The sequence below is a fragment of the Haliotis cracherodii genome, unplaced genomic scaffold (assembly GCF_022045235.1).
Source record: "Haliotis cracherodii isolate W230 unplaced genomic scaffold, xgHalCrac1.p SCAF_23, whole genome shotgun sequence".
NCBI classification, from domain to species: domain Eukaryota; kingdom Metazoa; phylum Mollusca; class Gastropoda; order Lepetellida; family Haliotidae; genus Haliotis; species Haliotis cracherodii.
The window spans coordinates 1,535,441-1,553,617 of NW_027266279.1; the positions used below are offsets into that span (position 1 = coordinate 1,535,441).

General features: G+C 37.8%; 1 protein-coding gene across 1 annotated transcript; it reads left to right on the top strand.

The window, feature by feature from the left end:
• The first annotated feature begins 1,531 nt into the window (after positions 1–1,531).
• Positions 1,532–16,573, top strand: LOC139471608 (uncharacterized). Its single transcript, XM_071253988.1, has 2 exons — positions 1,532–2,025; positions 15,655–16,573. The coding sequence occupies exons 1-2, from the start codon at positions 1,532–1,534 to the stop codon at positions 16,571–16,573; spliced, it is 1,413 nt and encodes a 470-aa protein (XP_071110089.1).
• Positions 16,574–18,177: the final 1,604 nt, after the last annotated feature.

Here is an 18,177-nt window from a genome sequence, read left to right on the forward strand (position 1 = left end):
AAACAAACCACACGCAAGCTATTGTTGAATTTTAAAATATAGCCAAGGTAAATGTATCCACAATCATATTTAACCACAAATATCGTTCTGTTCTATATAAATGTAACAAGTGAACTAACCATTTCAGTGGATCTCAACATGGACAAAACTGTTGGAGATGTTCAATGAGTGAATGTTTATTTAATGAAGTAAAAACGTAGATTCTTTCTTTTGGTAAATACATGTAGCTGTACATCTTATAGATGTTCCAAGAGAAAATGATATTATATCTGCCTATATACTACTTTATAGTGTCTCAGATCGCGGTATGTAAAGAAAACTTGGTGCTCAAAGTGAAGCCCTTTTCCCTCTACATTGATGATACATCTGTGTGTTTAAAGTTGATTTTGACAGCCCGTGCCAAGTCGGACTCAACACAAGCAAAACACTTTTGATAGAGACTATGTTGAGAATGTAGAGGGAAAAGGGGTTCACTTTGAGCCCCTTGTTTTCTTTAAACACGATGTACCGTGACATTATCAAGTGGTATATAGGTAGATATAACACTAATCTATAGATGTAAACACATTTGAAGATACATCTGTGTGTTTAAAGTTGATTTTGAAGGCCCGGGCCAAGTCGGACCCAACACAAGCAAAACACTTCTGATAGAGACTATGTTGAGAATGTAGAGGGAAAAGGGCTTCACTTTGAGCCCCTTGTTCTCTTTAAGTACAGCGATCTGAGACACTATAAGGGGTATTTAGGTAGATATAATACTAATCGAAAGATGTGGATCCATTTGATGATATATCTGTGAGGTTTAAGTTGATTTTGACAGCCCAGGCCAAGTCGGACCGAACACTTGTGTGACTGTTGAAAGTATAGGGAGAAGAGGTCTACTTTAACCAACGTGACTGCTTTAAATACGACGATCAGTGACATTATAAAGTAGTATTTACTTATATATAGTACGTTCCTATAAATATAAACGCTATGTCGACAGATGGAAATTTGTATCACGATAGCTAGAAGTATTTGATACGTTTCAAATCTTATTTCGTTTAACGATTGCTCTTTTACATGTTACCAAGATCAGCGACGCTTACACACAGCTCCACTTTCTGGTTTTCAAGCGATTTTCTCCGAATTACTTATTTATGGTGCACTTTTTTGTTTGGTGATTGTTCATTAATGTCATGTGTGTATGTTTCATCAATTATATGTAGGTATGATCGCCGATAATGAAGTAATTAGCCAGTAACACTTTGGCCCGTCTTGGCCCGGCCCGGCCCGACTTTTAGGCAATCCCGCCGAATCATCACGAATTTCGAAAGTTTCGAAAGATTCGTGATATTAGTGGTCGTAGTGAAAGGGGGGCATAAGAGTTATGATGAGGGAGTTGTATAAGCCTTTTCATGAAATTAGGGATATTGTTTTGCGAACGGTGTTGTGTTAATCGTGGAATGCGTGGAATCGTCTGTATTTTCATTTGACATACACGTCTACATTCGCTGATCTTTCATTGCAGAATTTGAGGAGTGTGTTCACAATGAGCCGGGGGAAACCTCAAGGGAAGAAGACAATGGATATAAGAATGCTATTAGTGGTTTTGTTGATGACTGGCTTGCTGTCAGTGTTTGTCCTGTTGAATTACGCTCAACAATCTTTACACGATCGGGAGTTGACGCAAAGGCTGTCAATGATGACGTCAGCTCATGGATTTACACAAGATATCGATGCACATCACCATACCCAGATCCAACCCATAAGCCGGACCAAAGGGCGAAACTTAGATAGAAGCAATTCTGAATCTCAGACGGGGTTCCAGAGAGTTGGAGACACTCTCAACACGTATGTGTATTCGGCAATATACGACGACATTGATGTCCCTATAATCAGGGTAATAGCATTGGTTAGACATATCCAGGATGCGAGGGAACTGCCATCATTTGTATGCACGTACTTCAATGGTTCTGGACAAGCTTCTCCGGTCACGTACAGGGGAATATTGCAGTATGTACCAGAGCCTAAGTGGGGATACAGGTAGGTTTTACTTTGACTTAATTTATCAAATAATGATCGGGCATGCAGGGTGTCATGGTCACAACATGAAAAACTAAACACCTTTAAACCTTAAATAGTGCAAACGTCTGTCATCCACAAGGTGAATTTAGAAATAAACAAAGAAGAACTACTCTCGACACTCCACCAACACAGATATCAGTGATAAGTATATTAATGGATCACTGAAATGAGAATGAATGACGATTACACAAGTGACAGTTCTGTCTTGCCAATATGCTCTAAAGATCAATTCGTTTACAACAATTATAGCAAGAAATTGGCAGAACTGTGTCGTCCTATTGGTACCCTTACTTTAAATGGCATATTAGGTAACGATTCATTTGGTGAATTTACAGTTGGTCCAGTGTTGTTGTCTACATGTTAGCATTTTCCTCTTTAGACCCATACTTTACACATCTTGAAGTTGGTACGCTTGATTACACATGCCATGTATCTACTGTCTTGCACATTAACCATTGAAATAAAAGAGACGAAACCCTTTCCAAATTCATAAGAACTCTCTGCTAAGAGCAGAGTCAATTATACGATTCCGTCCATATGAGCATGTGTTTATGCTATCAAATAGTGATGGTGCACGGGTGGCCCAGTCGTCTAAGGCACCGCGATTCGCTGTGCAGAGATGCGTCCCTTGTGCACGCCAGAAACCTATGATTGTGGGTTCGAATCCCGGTTGGCCCCGATTATGTGTCAAGGTATGTCAGCTCCATACCCATGCTCGTGTGTTTCACCGAAGTGGTAAACGTCTGAGACCTGCATCAGTTCAGGCTTTCCTCCCACATTAAGCTGCGATATAAATGGAATACTGTTAAAAGCGGCGTTAAACCCAACTCATTCTCTCACTCGTGAAAAGGTGAGCGTATACTGGGCTAATGTCAGTGCGGGGTATTGTCCGAGCGGGGAATTGTCCTACTAATAATACAGGCCCTTGGATGCCTCAGTAGTTCATGATCAATTAGATATAATATTGTGTAAAGATACACCGAGCCTCCCACACTTTTGTCTATGAATATGTAAATATTGTATATACTCTAAAGAACACGATGCTCCCACCACTTATGTTAAAGATGAATGTCATTCCTTAATCGAATGTAATTTTTATGATGATTTACGTTTTGATCTTTTACAAGAAGATTTGCTATTAATGGAGATTTTGTAAATTTAGGAAGCTTAGATGAATTAATCTTTATTATGCAAGAGGAATCACTGCAACACATTTTAGCTAAATGTCTATATTATATGTTTAAAAGAAGACAAGACTATAAAAATTGATGATCATTATTATTTATTTTATTATTGATATTTTAAAAAGAAAAACATCACTTTAATTTGGATTAGTATTGTATATTTATATGTTAGGTTATTTATGGATTTATTTATATTTTCTAAAATTATTATTGCATATTGAATACACATGTACTTAAATGTGTCTCATAAGCCTAATAATGTACAAGCTTTTGTTTTGAACACTTATGTCAACTGTTTTTACCATGACGGCTTGTGAATGTGACACACATATAAATAACGCACGCTCGCTCGCTCGCTCACTCACTGTTTCTCTCTTTCTTCTCCCTCTCTCTCTCTGTATCTCTCTTTCTTCTCTCTCTCCCATCCCCATTAAGAGCCATATTAGGTGCATATCTGTCCACGCCAAGAAAAAACCCGATAGCCCTGTGGTGTACAGCATTAACAGCAGATGCATCACGGTCACCCCATGCAGATGCATCACGGTCACCCCATGCAGATGCATCACAGTCACCCCATGCAGATGCATCACGGTCACCCCATACAGATACATCACGGTCACCCCATACAGATACATCACGGTCACCCCATACAGATGCATCACGGTCACCCCATACAGATGCATCACGGTCACCCCATGCAGATGCATCACGGTCACCCCATGCAGATGCATCACGGTCACCCCATACAGATGCATCACGGTCACCCCATGCAGATACATCACGGTCACCCCATGCAGATGCCTCACGGTCACCCCATACAGATACATCACGGTCACCCCATACAGATACATCACGGTCACCCCATACAGATACATCACGGTCACCCCATGAAGATGTGCCGTAGCTAAGGAAAGACCGCACCATAGTGCCATACAACTTAGAAAAAATGCTAAACTGCATACCTCCTATTGTCCGAAACTTGGAAATAAGTAAGCCTAACGCTCTGTTACCTGATTTGCCCGCACCTGCCATTGTGTTATGATCAAGATGCTCAGTCAACAATAAACCCAGGTAGCTGTAACAATTAATACTTAAAGCCGAACTACCAATGCAAAACTGTTGTGTGGTTCTTGGGACGCTAGGATTTCTAAAATGTACAACATGAGACTTATCAGCGTTAATAACAGAATCATTGGTTTCACACCAGTTATTCAATATTTGTAACAATTTGTTCAAGTCATCTTCAGATTCAAATAAAAAAATATCATCACCATACGCCAAAACAGAAGTAATAGTACCATGAATATTGATGACAAGTTTGGAATCAGTCATAACATTCAGCAAGTCATTGATGAAAACAATAAACATTATAGGAAACAGTAAACACCCTTGTTTCAAGCCACGATTAACACCAAACCAGGACGAAAACATACCATTTACTCTCACACCACATTTAACATTGCGATAAAGTGACTGAAGCGCTACCAGCATGTTTCCATTTACACCAACATCGTGAAGTTTATGCCATAGCAGATTTCTGTTAACACTATCAAAGGCTCTTTTTAATCTATAAAAGCAGTAAACGTTGATTTTTTTCATACGTTTTCGAGTTTCTATTATTGAACATACTGTGTGATTATGGTCGATTGTGGACCTCTTTTTTCTAAAACCATTAACAACCAAATACAGGGAGTCGATATGTTACCAAATTCATGGTCCTCTTGAGACGATTGACAAGTTAGAACGTTGGAGCAAATAGTAACTACAATATAATCCCAGTAACACTATGAAAGACATCATCACCCATTACCGTCCGAAAGACAGTTCTCAGCTATATCTTGTGGGATCAATCGCTTTTAACATGTCTGGGAATAAACTCACTTTAAGGCACTTGGTAAGTCAAAACTGGGCGCCCTGGTTATGTTTTTAGGTTTGACAGCATCATACCTGTGCTCGTGGATTTCAGCGACAGATATAATTTGTTACCTAGATGTTATCAAAATAAGACAAATGTCTTAAAATTTCAGATTGTAAATAGTACAAAAATAAGTGTAAAAATCTATCTCTGTGTATATTTGCTTAATTGAACACAAACTATGAACTGTAAATTGTAAATAATCTACCTTGCTGCAATGCAACTTAAATATATTCAAGTATGATCTTCACATGTCACGGCCCGTGGCCTGAAAAGCAACTAAAGTTATGTCTCATGACCTCTATAATCCCTGCTGACGCTATCATAATGTTCAATTCCCATCTGCCACACCAAGCGTGAATAAGCGCTATACACGTGTTGATAACCTCACTGACGCATTTAATCAAATGAATATTTGTTATGGGCAAAAACCTAACAGTGGCGGTGTACCTAGCTTGTATAATATAATTTTTGTGGACATGAATCATTCTAATTAATTGTGGATACACTGGGCACACACACATAAAGCGAAAACTCGACAGATGAATTGGCATTTTATGAGGCAAAAGAAAGTGTCGTCCGTTTCGCTTTGAACCACTCCCCACTCTGTCGGCAGGAGTTATCTAATCCGCGCAAATAACTGTGTTGAGTCTAACGCGGTGTCAGTGTCGACAGATTGTATGATAGATGGGAAAATTTTCATTTAATATCGTATGTTGTTATTATTAACAGTCCTATTATTTGCTAATATTACCGACAGTAAGTCAGGTTACTGGAAGATCCACTTACTGTTACATTTCTTATACACGCTAAGCAGTTACGTCTGTGGAAACATGTACTAGAAACATGTAGAAGATATCTGTTGTGTATCAGGTGATGGTTGGGCTCTGAAATATTAGAACGTTAGATCACGAGGGCGAAACACTAAAATGTTTTATGATACACGAGGGACACTGGCTGGAATTCACCAAAACAAACGGTTTGAAATCAGTCACGGACATGAGAAATTAGGTTAAGAAAACAAAATAATAATGCATAAATATTGTACAGAAGGTCATGGTGAAACAAATTGAATTAGCTTTTAATAGGGACTGGTTGTACTCAACAGCTTTCCTGTGCACCTGCGGTGTCCAAGTATACGCTATTGCACAGACACTACAAAGCTGCTTGAATATACTACCTGTGTAAAACATTATGACACTGAGAACCGAGGAGACACGAGTTACTCGCATTCACACACGGAAGCAAAGTACAGTAGATATAGTAATTAATGAAACTTGGAATGTTACAACCTTTGGCTCCCATGTGGTTTCGGTGGAGGCATTGTAGTGTAAGTAACACAAGAAGAAGTGCCCACGTTGTATATAATATACACACAATGTTTTTAAGTAACTTCAACGCATTTATATGAACAATAAGCTGATCAATAAGTCCATGGATATGCTTTGTTGGGCGTTCATTGTTTTGTTTCCATCCTAAGTCATTTCCAATATCCTCCACTAGCCACTAGAAACAATTAGAAAACCATTTCCATTCTATTCTTAAGCAAAATGTATCTCATCTTTGTGAGATGTGTATGCAATTCATACAAAACATTAATATTCATTCACAAATATATTGATGGGTGTGGGGAATTGACCCTCTATTCGTAGTAAAATTGTGGGGAAATGTCTGTGAAGGGAGGTGTCCAACCAAGGATACATTCTGAATGACAAGGTATTGAAATAAAAACAATTTTGGTTTGTTCATTTCATGCACTTAAATATGATGTGGACTGGGAAATAGGTCCTTTTCATGTATGCTTATCATTTGCAACCCTTGTGTGGCATCACTGTATATTCACATGTATTCACATGTATGTAAAATTTGAGGCATATATTCCATATTTCATGTTTATACGTGTACCATTTTCTATAACCCATTCTATTAACACTGCGCAGGTCTCTTTTAAATTATATATAATATGTAACTCTTTTTTTAGCAAATGTTATGATTTAAATTTCAACATTTCAATAGGGAGTAATATTTTTTTCTTTTCTAATTAAAACGTTCTACTTACAACTGCCATCTAATTTATACCATCTCTTTGATGAACGATATAGTTGTGTACGAACAAAATTAATAACCTCCAACACATTTTACAAATGAGAGCAATGATCATGCATTCACCAGTGTAAATTAGTCAAAATAGTTTGTTATATAGAAATAAAACACCCCGTTCTTCACTATTATAACACAAACATACATGACAACATTTGTGTCAGTCAGTACAAAGTACAGACACATGTTTTGGTCGAAATTTGTTCCTTTACCATAATCAGTCATGCATATTGTGACCTTTTTGTTACTTTGAAACTTTGAGCTAATCCATGAAACTCTGTTCTCAGTTCTATTGACGTTCTGTTATAAATATTGTTCAATGGTCTGGGCAAGCTGTGTGCCGATAACACTAATCTTTCTAGATCTACTAGATCCATCGTCACGATATGGCTGAAATATTGCCGATGTGACGTTAAACTTTAACTCACTCACTCACTACTTGATCCAAGGCGTGATTCCAGGGCGTGTATCAGCTGTGCACATATAAACCAACAAAAACAATAGCTACACAATTGACCAGGGCCCACTTACACAAAGCGATCTTAGCGCTAAGACTATCGTAAGCCTATGTTAACGCGTGGGAGTTACAATCATCTTAGCGCTAAGATCGTTTTGTGCAAGTAGGCCCAGGTAAAGTTCTCGATTTAATTTTGACAACATGGTACCACTGTGGACAAGGTATGCGTGTACGAACGCTGCAAATTCGTTCATGAGATTGTGCTTATAACTTAAAATAGTACACAAAATAAATAACTTTTGCAAAAATATAGCCACAAGGCTCTGTAGCTCACCTGAATTATGAAGTAGTAATTTGATAACACTTCAACCTTATTTTGGTACAATGGATAGACTTATCATTAAACCACCCGCATGTTAGCAGAAATGAGTGGGTAAGTTCACATTATTTGATGTCTTTATCGCACATGAAAACAAGACACTTACAACCGGTATAAACGAAAGGACTAGTAGATATATTTCCGATACAACGCTTTCATGTAAACATGAACGTTAACAACGGAATATATAAAACACTAAATGCGAACGTTTAAACAAGCATTATAGGTAAAATGGATAGCATTATCATAAAAATGCCAGCATGTTATCTGAAATCTGCGGGCAACAGTAACTTGATAGCAGTCCACCTTCCCCCCTACGACGGGCTGCTATCTATCCTATTGCTATGTGACGTAATTGGCGTCACGTTTCTTGTGACGTCATCCGATAGTATGTTCTATGACGTTGCTATTTGTAAATCAGTTACCTCCGTTGGAAGATTTTTATCTCGATATTTTTATTAGTAAAGTTACGAACGGGGTTTCTTTGAAAATTTTCACATCACATCACAATTAATAATATATTAAATATATATTAAAACACAAAACTGTCGAATGACGAATTTCTGTACCAGTATTGTCATGTGAAATATGTGAGGCGGGTGCTCCTGACGGTATACGGACCCAAATCAGGCCAGTAACAACCATCTTGGATTTTTACTGACGGTGTACGGCCTTATATAGGGTTAGTAGCTCTACTCTCTTAATGGCCAATCTCACTTTGACGTCATGTGGTCTGTTCTATGACGTTTTCACATCTGTAAGAGTGGGTCAGTGATATTCGTTGTGTAATGATTACAGTAAATGTTTTAAAAGCGATATTGATGTTTATTTTTATTTGATGACAAATTCTATCCATTTTAGCTATAATAACGGCAACGGTTTTAAAAGGATAAAGCTATTTTTCAGGGCATTATCATTTGTAGAAGCCCTCTGTGCTTTCAACTGCCTTCCTTCGTCGGGCAGTTAATGAGTGAGGGATTTTGGATTAACGCCGCTTTTACAGTATTACAGTTATGTCACGGCGTGATAGCCTAATGTGGGAGGAAAGCCCGAACCCATACATGTCTCAGACGTTTACCACTTCGGCGAAACCCACGAGCACGGATATGGTGCTGACAAACCTAGAAATATAATCAGGGCGAAGCGGGATTCGAACCCACAATCATAGGTTTCTGGCGTGCCCAAAGGACGCAACTCTGCACAGCGAATTGAGCGCTTAAGACGACAGGGCCACCCGTGCCCCCGGGCAGTTGATGGAAGAACTCGGGCTTCTGCAAATGATAATGCCATGAAAAAATAGCGTTACCCTTATAATGGTGATTTTAGGAAAAAATGGTGCAACTGATTATGTAAAAAAAAAAGTAGTATTGCACCATCATTTGGAGCAACGATGTTAAGTGCAAATCGTGATGCCATAAACAAAAATGGATCCTCTTATGGTTATTACATTTATACAATGGGATGATCTCAGAGTTTTGTGTAGCAGCAGCAGCAGGTACTAAGATGTGATTCTAATGAGATTGGGAATTTACTGAATAGTGGTAGTTCCATACCCGACTATTTCGCGACTCAACAGCAACAGTCAACTGTCGTAGCAATTGGTATATCACATTTACAAAGGTTTTGGGGGGACGTTTCTTAGGGCAATGAAATCAATAATAAGTCTGAAATGATCAGTCACACAACCTTTTATTGCTAATATCTTCAAATCTAAACATATTAATATATTAAATACTGGATTGTCTGATTCACATTTTGCTTTGATAAATACATCAGCATCCAAGAGTCGTGGATTGTAGATAGGTACTTATTTGATCTGTCAAGTTTAAACTTGTGACCCCTTGGTATTGATGCTGTAACCACCGCAAAGCACAATATTACAGGCAAATGTCTCAGCAAAACTGACAAACATTTAAATCATGAATATTAATATTCGTAACACAGTTTGGCTGTAATCACGTTTAGATTATGAACATGTTTTGGTTTTTAACAATTCCAAACATGTTTAGGATAGAGACATATTTAGTGATCACAACACGCTTTTATTATAGGATAAGGAATAAAAACGTTTATTTCAACAGTGTGACCTATTAAACGTCGGACTGAACACAGACCAAACACATCTGATAGAGACTATGTTGAGAATGAAGAGGGGAAAAGGCTTCACTTTGAACAACGTGCTTGCTTTAAAAAGCAGGATCTGTGACACTATACAGTGGTATTGAGGTAGATATAGTACTAGGCTATACATATAAGCACATTTGATGATATATCTGTGAGGTTTTAGATGCTTTTGACGGCCCGGGCCAAGTCGGAGCAAACACATGTGACAGAGATTTTCTTTAGAAAATGAAGTAAAAGTGTTTGACTTAAACGGACCAGTTTTCTTTAATTGCGATGTACCGTGACACTAAAGAGTGGTATTAAGGTAGATATAATACCACCCTATAGATGTAAACACATTTGATGATACACATGCATTATGTGAGGTTAAAGTTGATTTTCACTGCCCGGGCCAAGTCGGACCGAACACTATGAGACTATGTTTAGGGTATGGGGAATTGAGATTCACTTTAACCAAGGTGTCTGCTTTAAATACGACGAACAGTGACATTTAGTCCCGCAACATGACTGTGGAATATAGTTATTTTATGAACAAAATATACAGTAAACTACGTTTATTACGAACACGCTTATAACGAACTGACAGATATATCGAACCCACTTTTTTGTCCCGACTATTTGCTGTCGTTATGCTCTATATATGCTTATAACGAACTACGGTTATAACGAACTAAAATTAGTGGTCCCTTTGAGTTCGTTATAACCGTAGTTTACTGTGTCTAGAAACGCATACAAAAGCAAGTCTAGTCAGCTCTAGCTAGCTCTAATCAGCATAGGAAACTTTTATCGATATTGTGTAATATGAGATTTCAGAGACTAAATGTTAGTCTAAGTGACATTTTAAAGTGGTATTTACTAAGATATAGAACCATGCTATAGATGTAAGTGCTATGCCGGACAGATGGAAATTTGTATCACGATAGTTGAAAGTATTGGATACGTTAAAAATCCTATTTCGTTTAACGATTCCTCTTTTACATGTAACCTAACTCAGCCACGCCCACAGACAGCTAAACTTCCTGATTTTCAAGCGATTAACTAGTAAATGCTGATGTGGCATTCCATAATCAGTACGATGTTCTAGTATAAGCACTTTGACATATCTTAACTATGATAACGATCCAGAGATAAATAAATGCAGGTCGGGTTGGTATTATTTCCTTGGTTACAGATAATAGTTAACGATAAGTTGATACTTTTAAACAGTTTTTCATAAGATGAAATAAATATTGGTGCAGAAACAGAGTAGCAATTAACACTATAACCGTGATGCAATCGCGTTACTCAATACAACCAAAAGTAACACTATATAAGGCACATTTTTAACTATTTATTTCTTATTTAATGATATCAGTTAAACATTTATTGATTCAAAAGAATGAATATACAGTCAAGTTTGGTTAATCCGACACTCGTTAATTTGATATCTTATATCTTTTGATATTGCACAACCGATTTTCAGTAAAAATAATTTATTATATCAAATAATGTATTTTAGCTTCAAAACAATGGATCATATGTAGTTTTTGATCTTACAAATTGTGAAAATTACATTCGCTAGAGTGTTTTGTAGATATATATGTATTTGCATACCTCATATTCTACTCAGTGAATGTTTGTAACTTAACGTTTGGTGTTGGCAGGGTTTCCTTCCCATTAAAATGAAGCAAAATGACTATATGAATTGTTTTTGATGGTATTATATCTTCAGCCTCTGTCTCCATTATCTTAGGCCCATTTTTTTAATAGTTCGTGTAGATAGGTAGAGCATCGTAACATTTACATATATAGATATGCTCAAATGTTGTCAGTGCATGTATGTAATGGCAAAATTCTTCTCTTATTTAATCAGTTTTCCTCCTGGCTATTCTAGGAACAAAATTTTTAGGATTACAGATGTATCATTGTATTATAACGCGATTTGAATAGTATCAGTTACCATCTTATTTACAACATGCTTTACATGAGGCGCTTTATGCTTACATGTCACCAAAAATTACTATTATTACTTGTGAGTCCAACGCAATTGACAAATACTCAAAAACACACCATTAATGTAAGTTGAAAAGAATATATATTGTAAATGCCACAGTGATGTATCAAGGATCGAGTAGAAGAAATATTGACAGAAGCGCTTGGAGTTTATTCAACAGACCTGTGAAACATCACTACTTTAGCCCTTTTAACTGACACAGTCAAAGCTCAATTTTTACCTCTCCTAGCGGCCATTATGCAACGACCATCTTCAACACAATCCCGAGCTCACGTCTACAGGTCCCTTCCTGCGGTACGGCAATTAGTAGAACCCTCTCCCTCAGATGTATCCATGCTAGAAACCATTTCGATGAGAAGGTGCAGCGAGCGAAACGCCAGTACCAACGAGCCACTCTACAGGAACTCGAAGACATGTGTGAGAGCAATCACACAGAATTCTGGAGGAAGATCGGTAAAGTTGGAGTGGGGTACGATAGGAGTCGGACAATTCCCATGGAGGACACATTGGTTGATGGTAGTGTGTGTGCGGACCCTGAAAGAATGTTAAGCGAGATGTGTATTCAGACTGCATTCAAACTGTAACGCTTGTGAAGACGAAACTCCACCCACGGATGCAAGCAAAAGCAGTGATAGTCTTCTAAATATACCCATAACCGTAGATGAAGTGCAGCGAGTGATATCAAGTGGTAAATCACCTGGAGTAGACGACATTCCATCTGAAGTTCTTAAAAATAAAAACTGTTTACGTTTTCTCCATTATTTTACGCATGTTAGTAAGGACATAGTCTCTTTAGTATGGTGTAAAGGCATCAACTCACCTGTCCGGAAGAGTTCGACCGGAGTCCCACATGACCCCTTGGCATACCGCGGCATCACCCCAGCCAGCTTCTGCTATAAGATATACTGTGGAGTATTGAATAATAGACTGACATCATATGTGGAAACGAGTGATCTCCTGCACGACAGCCAGAACGGTTTTAGACGGGGTCGATCAACTACAGAACACACATATATCCTCACCTCTATAGTCGAAACAAGGAAAAGTCAAAGAAAACCAACGTTTGCTGCTTTCATCGACTTCGGAAATGCCTACGATTGTACAGATAGAGGCATTTTATGGGATAAGTTGTTGTCATCTTTTGATGTCAATGGTTTTATGATTAATGCACTTTTATCCATTTACAAAAATGTTCAGTGCTGTGTGCGTGTGAATGGGTTATGTACCTCCTAGTTTGATGTGAAATGTGGTCTGAAACAAGGTTGTATGTCATCTCAGATGCTTTTTAACATGTATGTTAATGATTTGCTGTACTGAAGCATACATGTACTGTTAGAAGCATTAATTTAAGGTGTGTGTGTGTGGGGGGGGGGGGGGGGGGTGTGTGTGTGGGGGGGGGGGGGTGGGGGGGGGTATAGGTGGGTGCGGGTGTGTGGGTGTGTTGTAGATACTGTTATTAATGTCCTGGCGTACGCTGACGACCTAGTGCTACTCGCTGAAAATGAAAACGACCTAAACATGTCACAAGACTGTCTAAATACTTGGTGCCATACCAACAAGATGACCGTTAACAAGGACAAATCGAAGATTATCCACTCCATCCACGAATAATACTCACGTTGCGATTAAGACAATGGTGAAGAGGCTTTACAAACTGTTGACTCATATTGTTACTTGGGGATTCTACAAACGGAGCACCTGAATAACAGGAACGATTTATATGTGGTCTATTATATGGTCTCTGATGTGGTGTAATCGATGAGCTTCCAGAACTTTAAAAAAAATTCACAAGTTTAGTGAACTGGGCCTTGAACATTTAATTCCATTTGAAAATAACTTCAATACGCAATTTATTGTATCTGAGGTCAAAAGCAAGGCAATGGATTTGTATGTGAACGAGTTGAAAGAGTCTATTTCTAAAATGGTTGGTCCACCAGGAAAGGGAGGTAATAAGTTGAGACTCTATTGTAAACTTGTAAACAGTTACTGTCCAGCAACATATGCTCTACGACCTATGCCTCGAAGTCATAGAAGCACACAAGCCAATTCAGATCTTGTACAGCCCCTATACACATCGGGAAGATTTAATAATACGTCAGTGAATGAAAGATTCTGTTTCAAATGCCAAACTTTTATTGAAGATGAAATACATGTTTTATTGAATTGTACTGTTTAGAATGATGAGCGTCAACCTCTTTTGATATGTATCCTGGATTTAATACTCTGAGCGAAATTGAAAAAGTGTCTGTTGTTTTATCAAATAATGTTATGTGTAATGTTAGTGCCAAAACCTGCCATGCAATGTTACAAAAACAAAGTGTGATATTTTTATACATGTTTGCTGCACAAAATATTAAACGTTTTAGCATCTTATAACTCTGTATTGAGTGGCCTAAGTAATATTTTTATGTTGTTTTATATATGTTTGTAAATTTTATACTGTATTACTGGACTCATATAAATAATTGTTTGTCTGTCTGTATCCTCCATGATATAACATACTCTCATTAATTAAATGCTGGTATTTCTCAACGTCACGGCTACCGAGACAAAGAGACCCAACCATCATAAAGTAATTAGGGTCCAATAAAAACAATGCTCGTACTACAGATGTTTGATGTCAATTCACAAAAAAACTTTCAATGACAATAACATTTTCCAGGATCATGTATTCTCTAAACACCATCGCAATAGATCGCGTAGAACCCAATAGTCGTATAAATAAGGTGGAACAGATTGATGACAACGGAACTCATATTATCACAAAATCACATCTGAAAATGAGACACCACCAAGTACATTTCATAAATAGTCAGGATATAAAAAAATTCTCTCCTTGTTACCACTTCAGATCTCAGCTTAACAGGGGTCAAAAGTTTGTTCCCTCTCTAACGAGTGTGTCACGCGTTGCCCATGCGTGCAAGGGGAATAAACTTCTAGGCAGTAGTGTAGCTGCCAAAAATTACCCCAAATTATTCTGGAGAACTCTCAAAGAATTTAGATCACATTCTGGGATCTCAACTAACATCAATAGAACACTTTAAAACATCAATTTGTTTTAAAAATCCCGCCACTCACACAAACTGCATAAAACTGTAAGTGTTTTAATGTTTTTATGTCTCGGCTCAAACATTTCTTGTGTAGTTGACTCAGCATAATGGTTAGATGATTTTTTTCTTTTAAAAAAGTATTCGGGCTCATAGTTTTAATTAAAACATTATCTGGTTTTGCAACGGTAGCTGAAAATATATAATCTGGGAACAAAACATGCAAAACACCACGTTTAAAATAACACCTCATTTATAACGACAACTTCAGTGGAATAATACTAACAACTCTCAGATACTCAGTATCTTCCAAAACAAATTTTACATTTATCCTTTGAATATTCCTTGCGCTTTTGTAACTATATTATTATCAATGTTCTTTTTTCAGATACCATTCCGGATTTATTAAGTGTGGGTTTCCCAAAGACGGATGGCCAGCAGCAGTAAGGATAAGTGGAAATAAATCCGCAGAGGCTGGTAACATGCTGAGAGTTATCTATCCTTTGAAGAAGAAAAGACAGCTTACAAGATGTTTCTCAGCACTCCATTCAAATTTCAGCGACACATTACAGCTTATACAGACACTTGAAATCAGCCTCATGTTCGGTGTTGAACATTTCATTGTTTACAATTACAGTATACACGAATCTGCTATGAATGTTTTAAAACATTATCGTAATTTGGGAGTTTTAGAAATCTTGCCATGGGATGTACCTGTTAACCGATCTGAGATTCATTATTTTGCACAACTTGCTGTCATTCAAGAGTGTATGTACAGAAACTTGCACGTCTCTGATTTTATACTGACTGGAGACACGGATGAAGTCTACATACCAAAGGTGTATGCCAATACTTCAGACATGATCGTTGACAACTTGAAAGGTCGACCATCGTGTTCTTGTCTGCTTGTCCGAAATACCTTTTTCCCTTTGAACTTTCAACCTCATACGGGGAATTTCACTCTGAAGCAAGAAGCAAGAAGACTCAATCTCACGCATCTGTTGTACACAAGTCATTTAATAATCGACTCACCTCACGATAGATCAAAATTGATTATCAGGCCAACAGGTGTCGAAATCGCTGGTATACATAAAGTTGAAAGATTTCGGAAAGGACACGATGGTTGCATATGTCAGTATTCTCGATGCCTTCTGCACCACTACCGTATGGTATCGCCAAAGGAGTGGAGTTCCTTCCGAGCAATAGACGTTACGTTGCTGAAGTATTCTGATAAAATTGTTAAACTTGTGACTGAGAGAATAACCCAGTTAAACCTGGATAGACAGACCGGGACTTTTGAAGTGTGAAATCACAATGATAAGAACTGAACAAATATACCATTGTTTCCATGCCCAAGTAAATTCAGCTTCCGCAATATTATGAAATCACGTTTAGTGAGTGAGCATGATCGGACACAAGAATTTGGCTTCGTTCATTCGACCATTGAATATCCATGGGTTTCAGTGACTGGTTGGGTGGGATGGATTGTGGGAAGAGGTTCTCTTGTAGTAAGCATTGGCACTGGATTTCTGGATTGAAAAAATCCCCACTTCAGTATCAAATTAGGACTTTGAGGATTATGGTTCAGTATACTCATTGGTGTAGATCATTGCTCATGCAGTTATTACCAGTATGACCATCAAAATACAGCTGTGGTATTGCTGACTGTGCAAATAAATAACACGTTTTCCTCATTTTTGGAGGTAGAATCTCATAAAGTCACACGACAGTAACAACAATGGCAGTGACAATTGTGCGGGTTTATAAAATCTCTCAGCTGAGCATGTCTACAAGGAATGCGTCGCTGGTAGACATTGTCTATGAAAATTAACTTAAAAGAACCTTCAGTTTTTGGACGGTTTGCATGTATTCAGATGTGTACATGGTGAGAATGAGAAAATGGTTCTTCAAAGTGTGAAATGATGCTACAAGGAAGGACAACAATATTTTGTAAAGAGTGAGTGAGTATGGTTTTATGCCGCTTTTAGCAATATTCCAGCAAAATCACGGCGGGGGACACCAGAAATGGACGTCACACATTGTACCCATGTCGGGATGGAACTCGGGTCTTGGGTGTTACGAGCGAACGCTTTAACCACTAGGCTACCCGACCGACTGAGATATTTAGAATACAGCAAGCATCGTGCACTTCCACTTGACAAGTGACCATGTGGTTCAAATGTGAAGTCTGCATATATACTGATGTGAGAAAGAAATCTTTCCAAACACAAAAATGCATTTTCTGGAAAGACAATAAAGATATTCAAAACCAAATGATCATTTCATTTGGAAGGTAACTCATCATATGTTTTGTGTAACAGCATATAAAAGAAATTGTCACCGATAATAACGGGCATACTTATGAAGGTGAGGTCAAGTGTGCAACATTCGAGCAAAAAGAAAGTGTCTTCATACACAATATCATCACATTGAAGAGATGGGGTGAGGTGAGGTGAAATGGGGTTTAACGTCGTGTCCAAGATTATTGCACTTATATAGCGAAGAGACGAAATCAAAATGATCACTCAAAAACGTGTTGGTGATAATCTCAGTTTGATTATTGTGATGTTGTACACCCATTTCAAATTATACCGATTGGAGATCGTTTTGCACTTTTGATTTATTACGTACTTGAGCGATCAAATCAGAGACCTCAAAATAATTTTGTTTTGTGGTCTCTGATCAAATTAACAAAGTATATTTTGGCAGCGTTTTCTTGAAACTAAAATGTTATATCAAACTATAGTTTCATCTGATACACCGTTTAATATAGATTTTGACATTTTATATGTTGGTATTGTATGCTTTGCTTGTTAGTTTAGGTTTAAAGTGGGTAGTATTCGGTGGCTGTCCGGGATTTGAGGCAAGACAGAGAGGAGTGAAGCTTGGATCTAAGGAATATATGTAAGGT

Bases quoted from the DNA above. Each gene is read 5' to 3' on its own strand.
- LOC139471608 (XM_071253988.1), top strand. From the start codon at position 1,532: ATGAGCCGGGGGAAACCTCAAGGGAAGAAGACAATGGATATAAGAATG. The intron at 2,026-15,654 runs GTAGGTTTTACT...TTCTTTTTTCAG, and splicing joins GAGCCTAAGTGGGGATACAG to ATACCATTCCGGATTTATTA.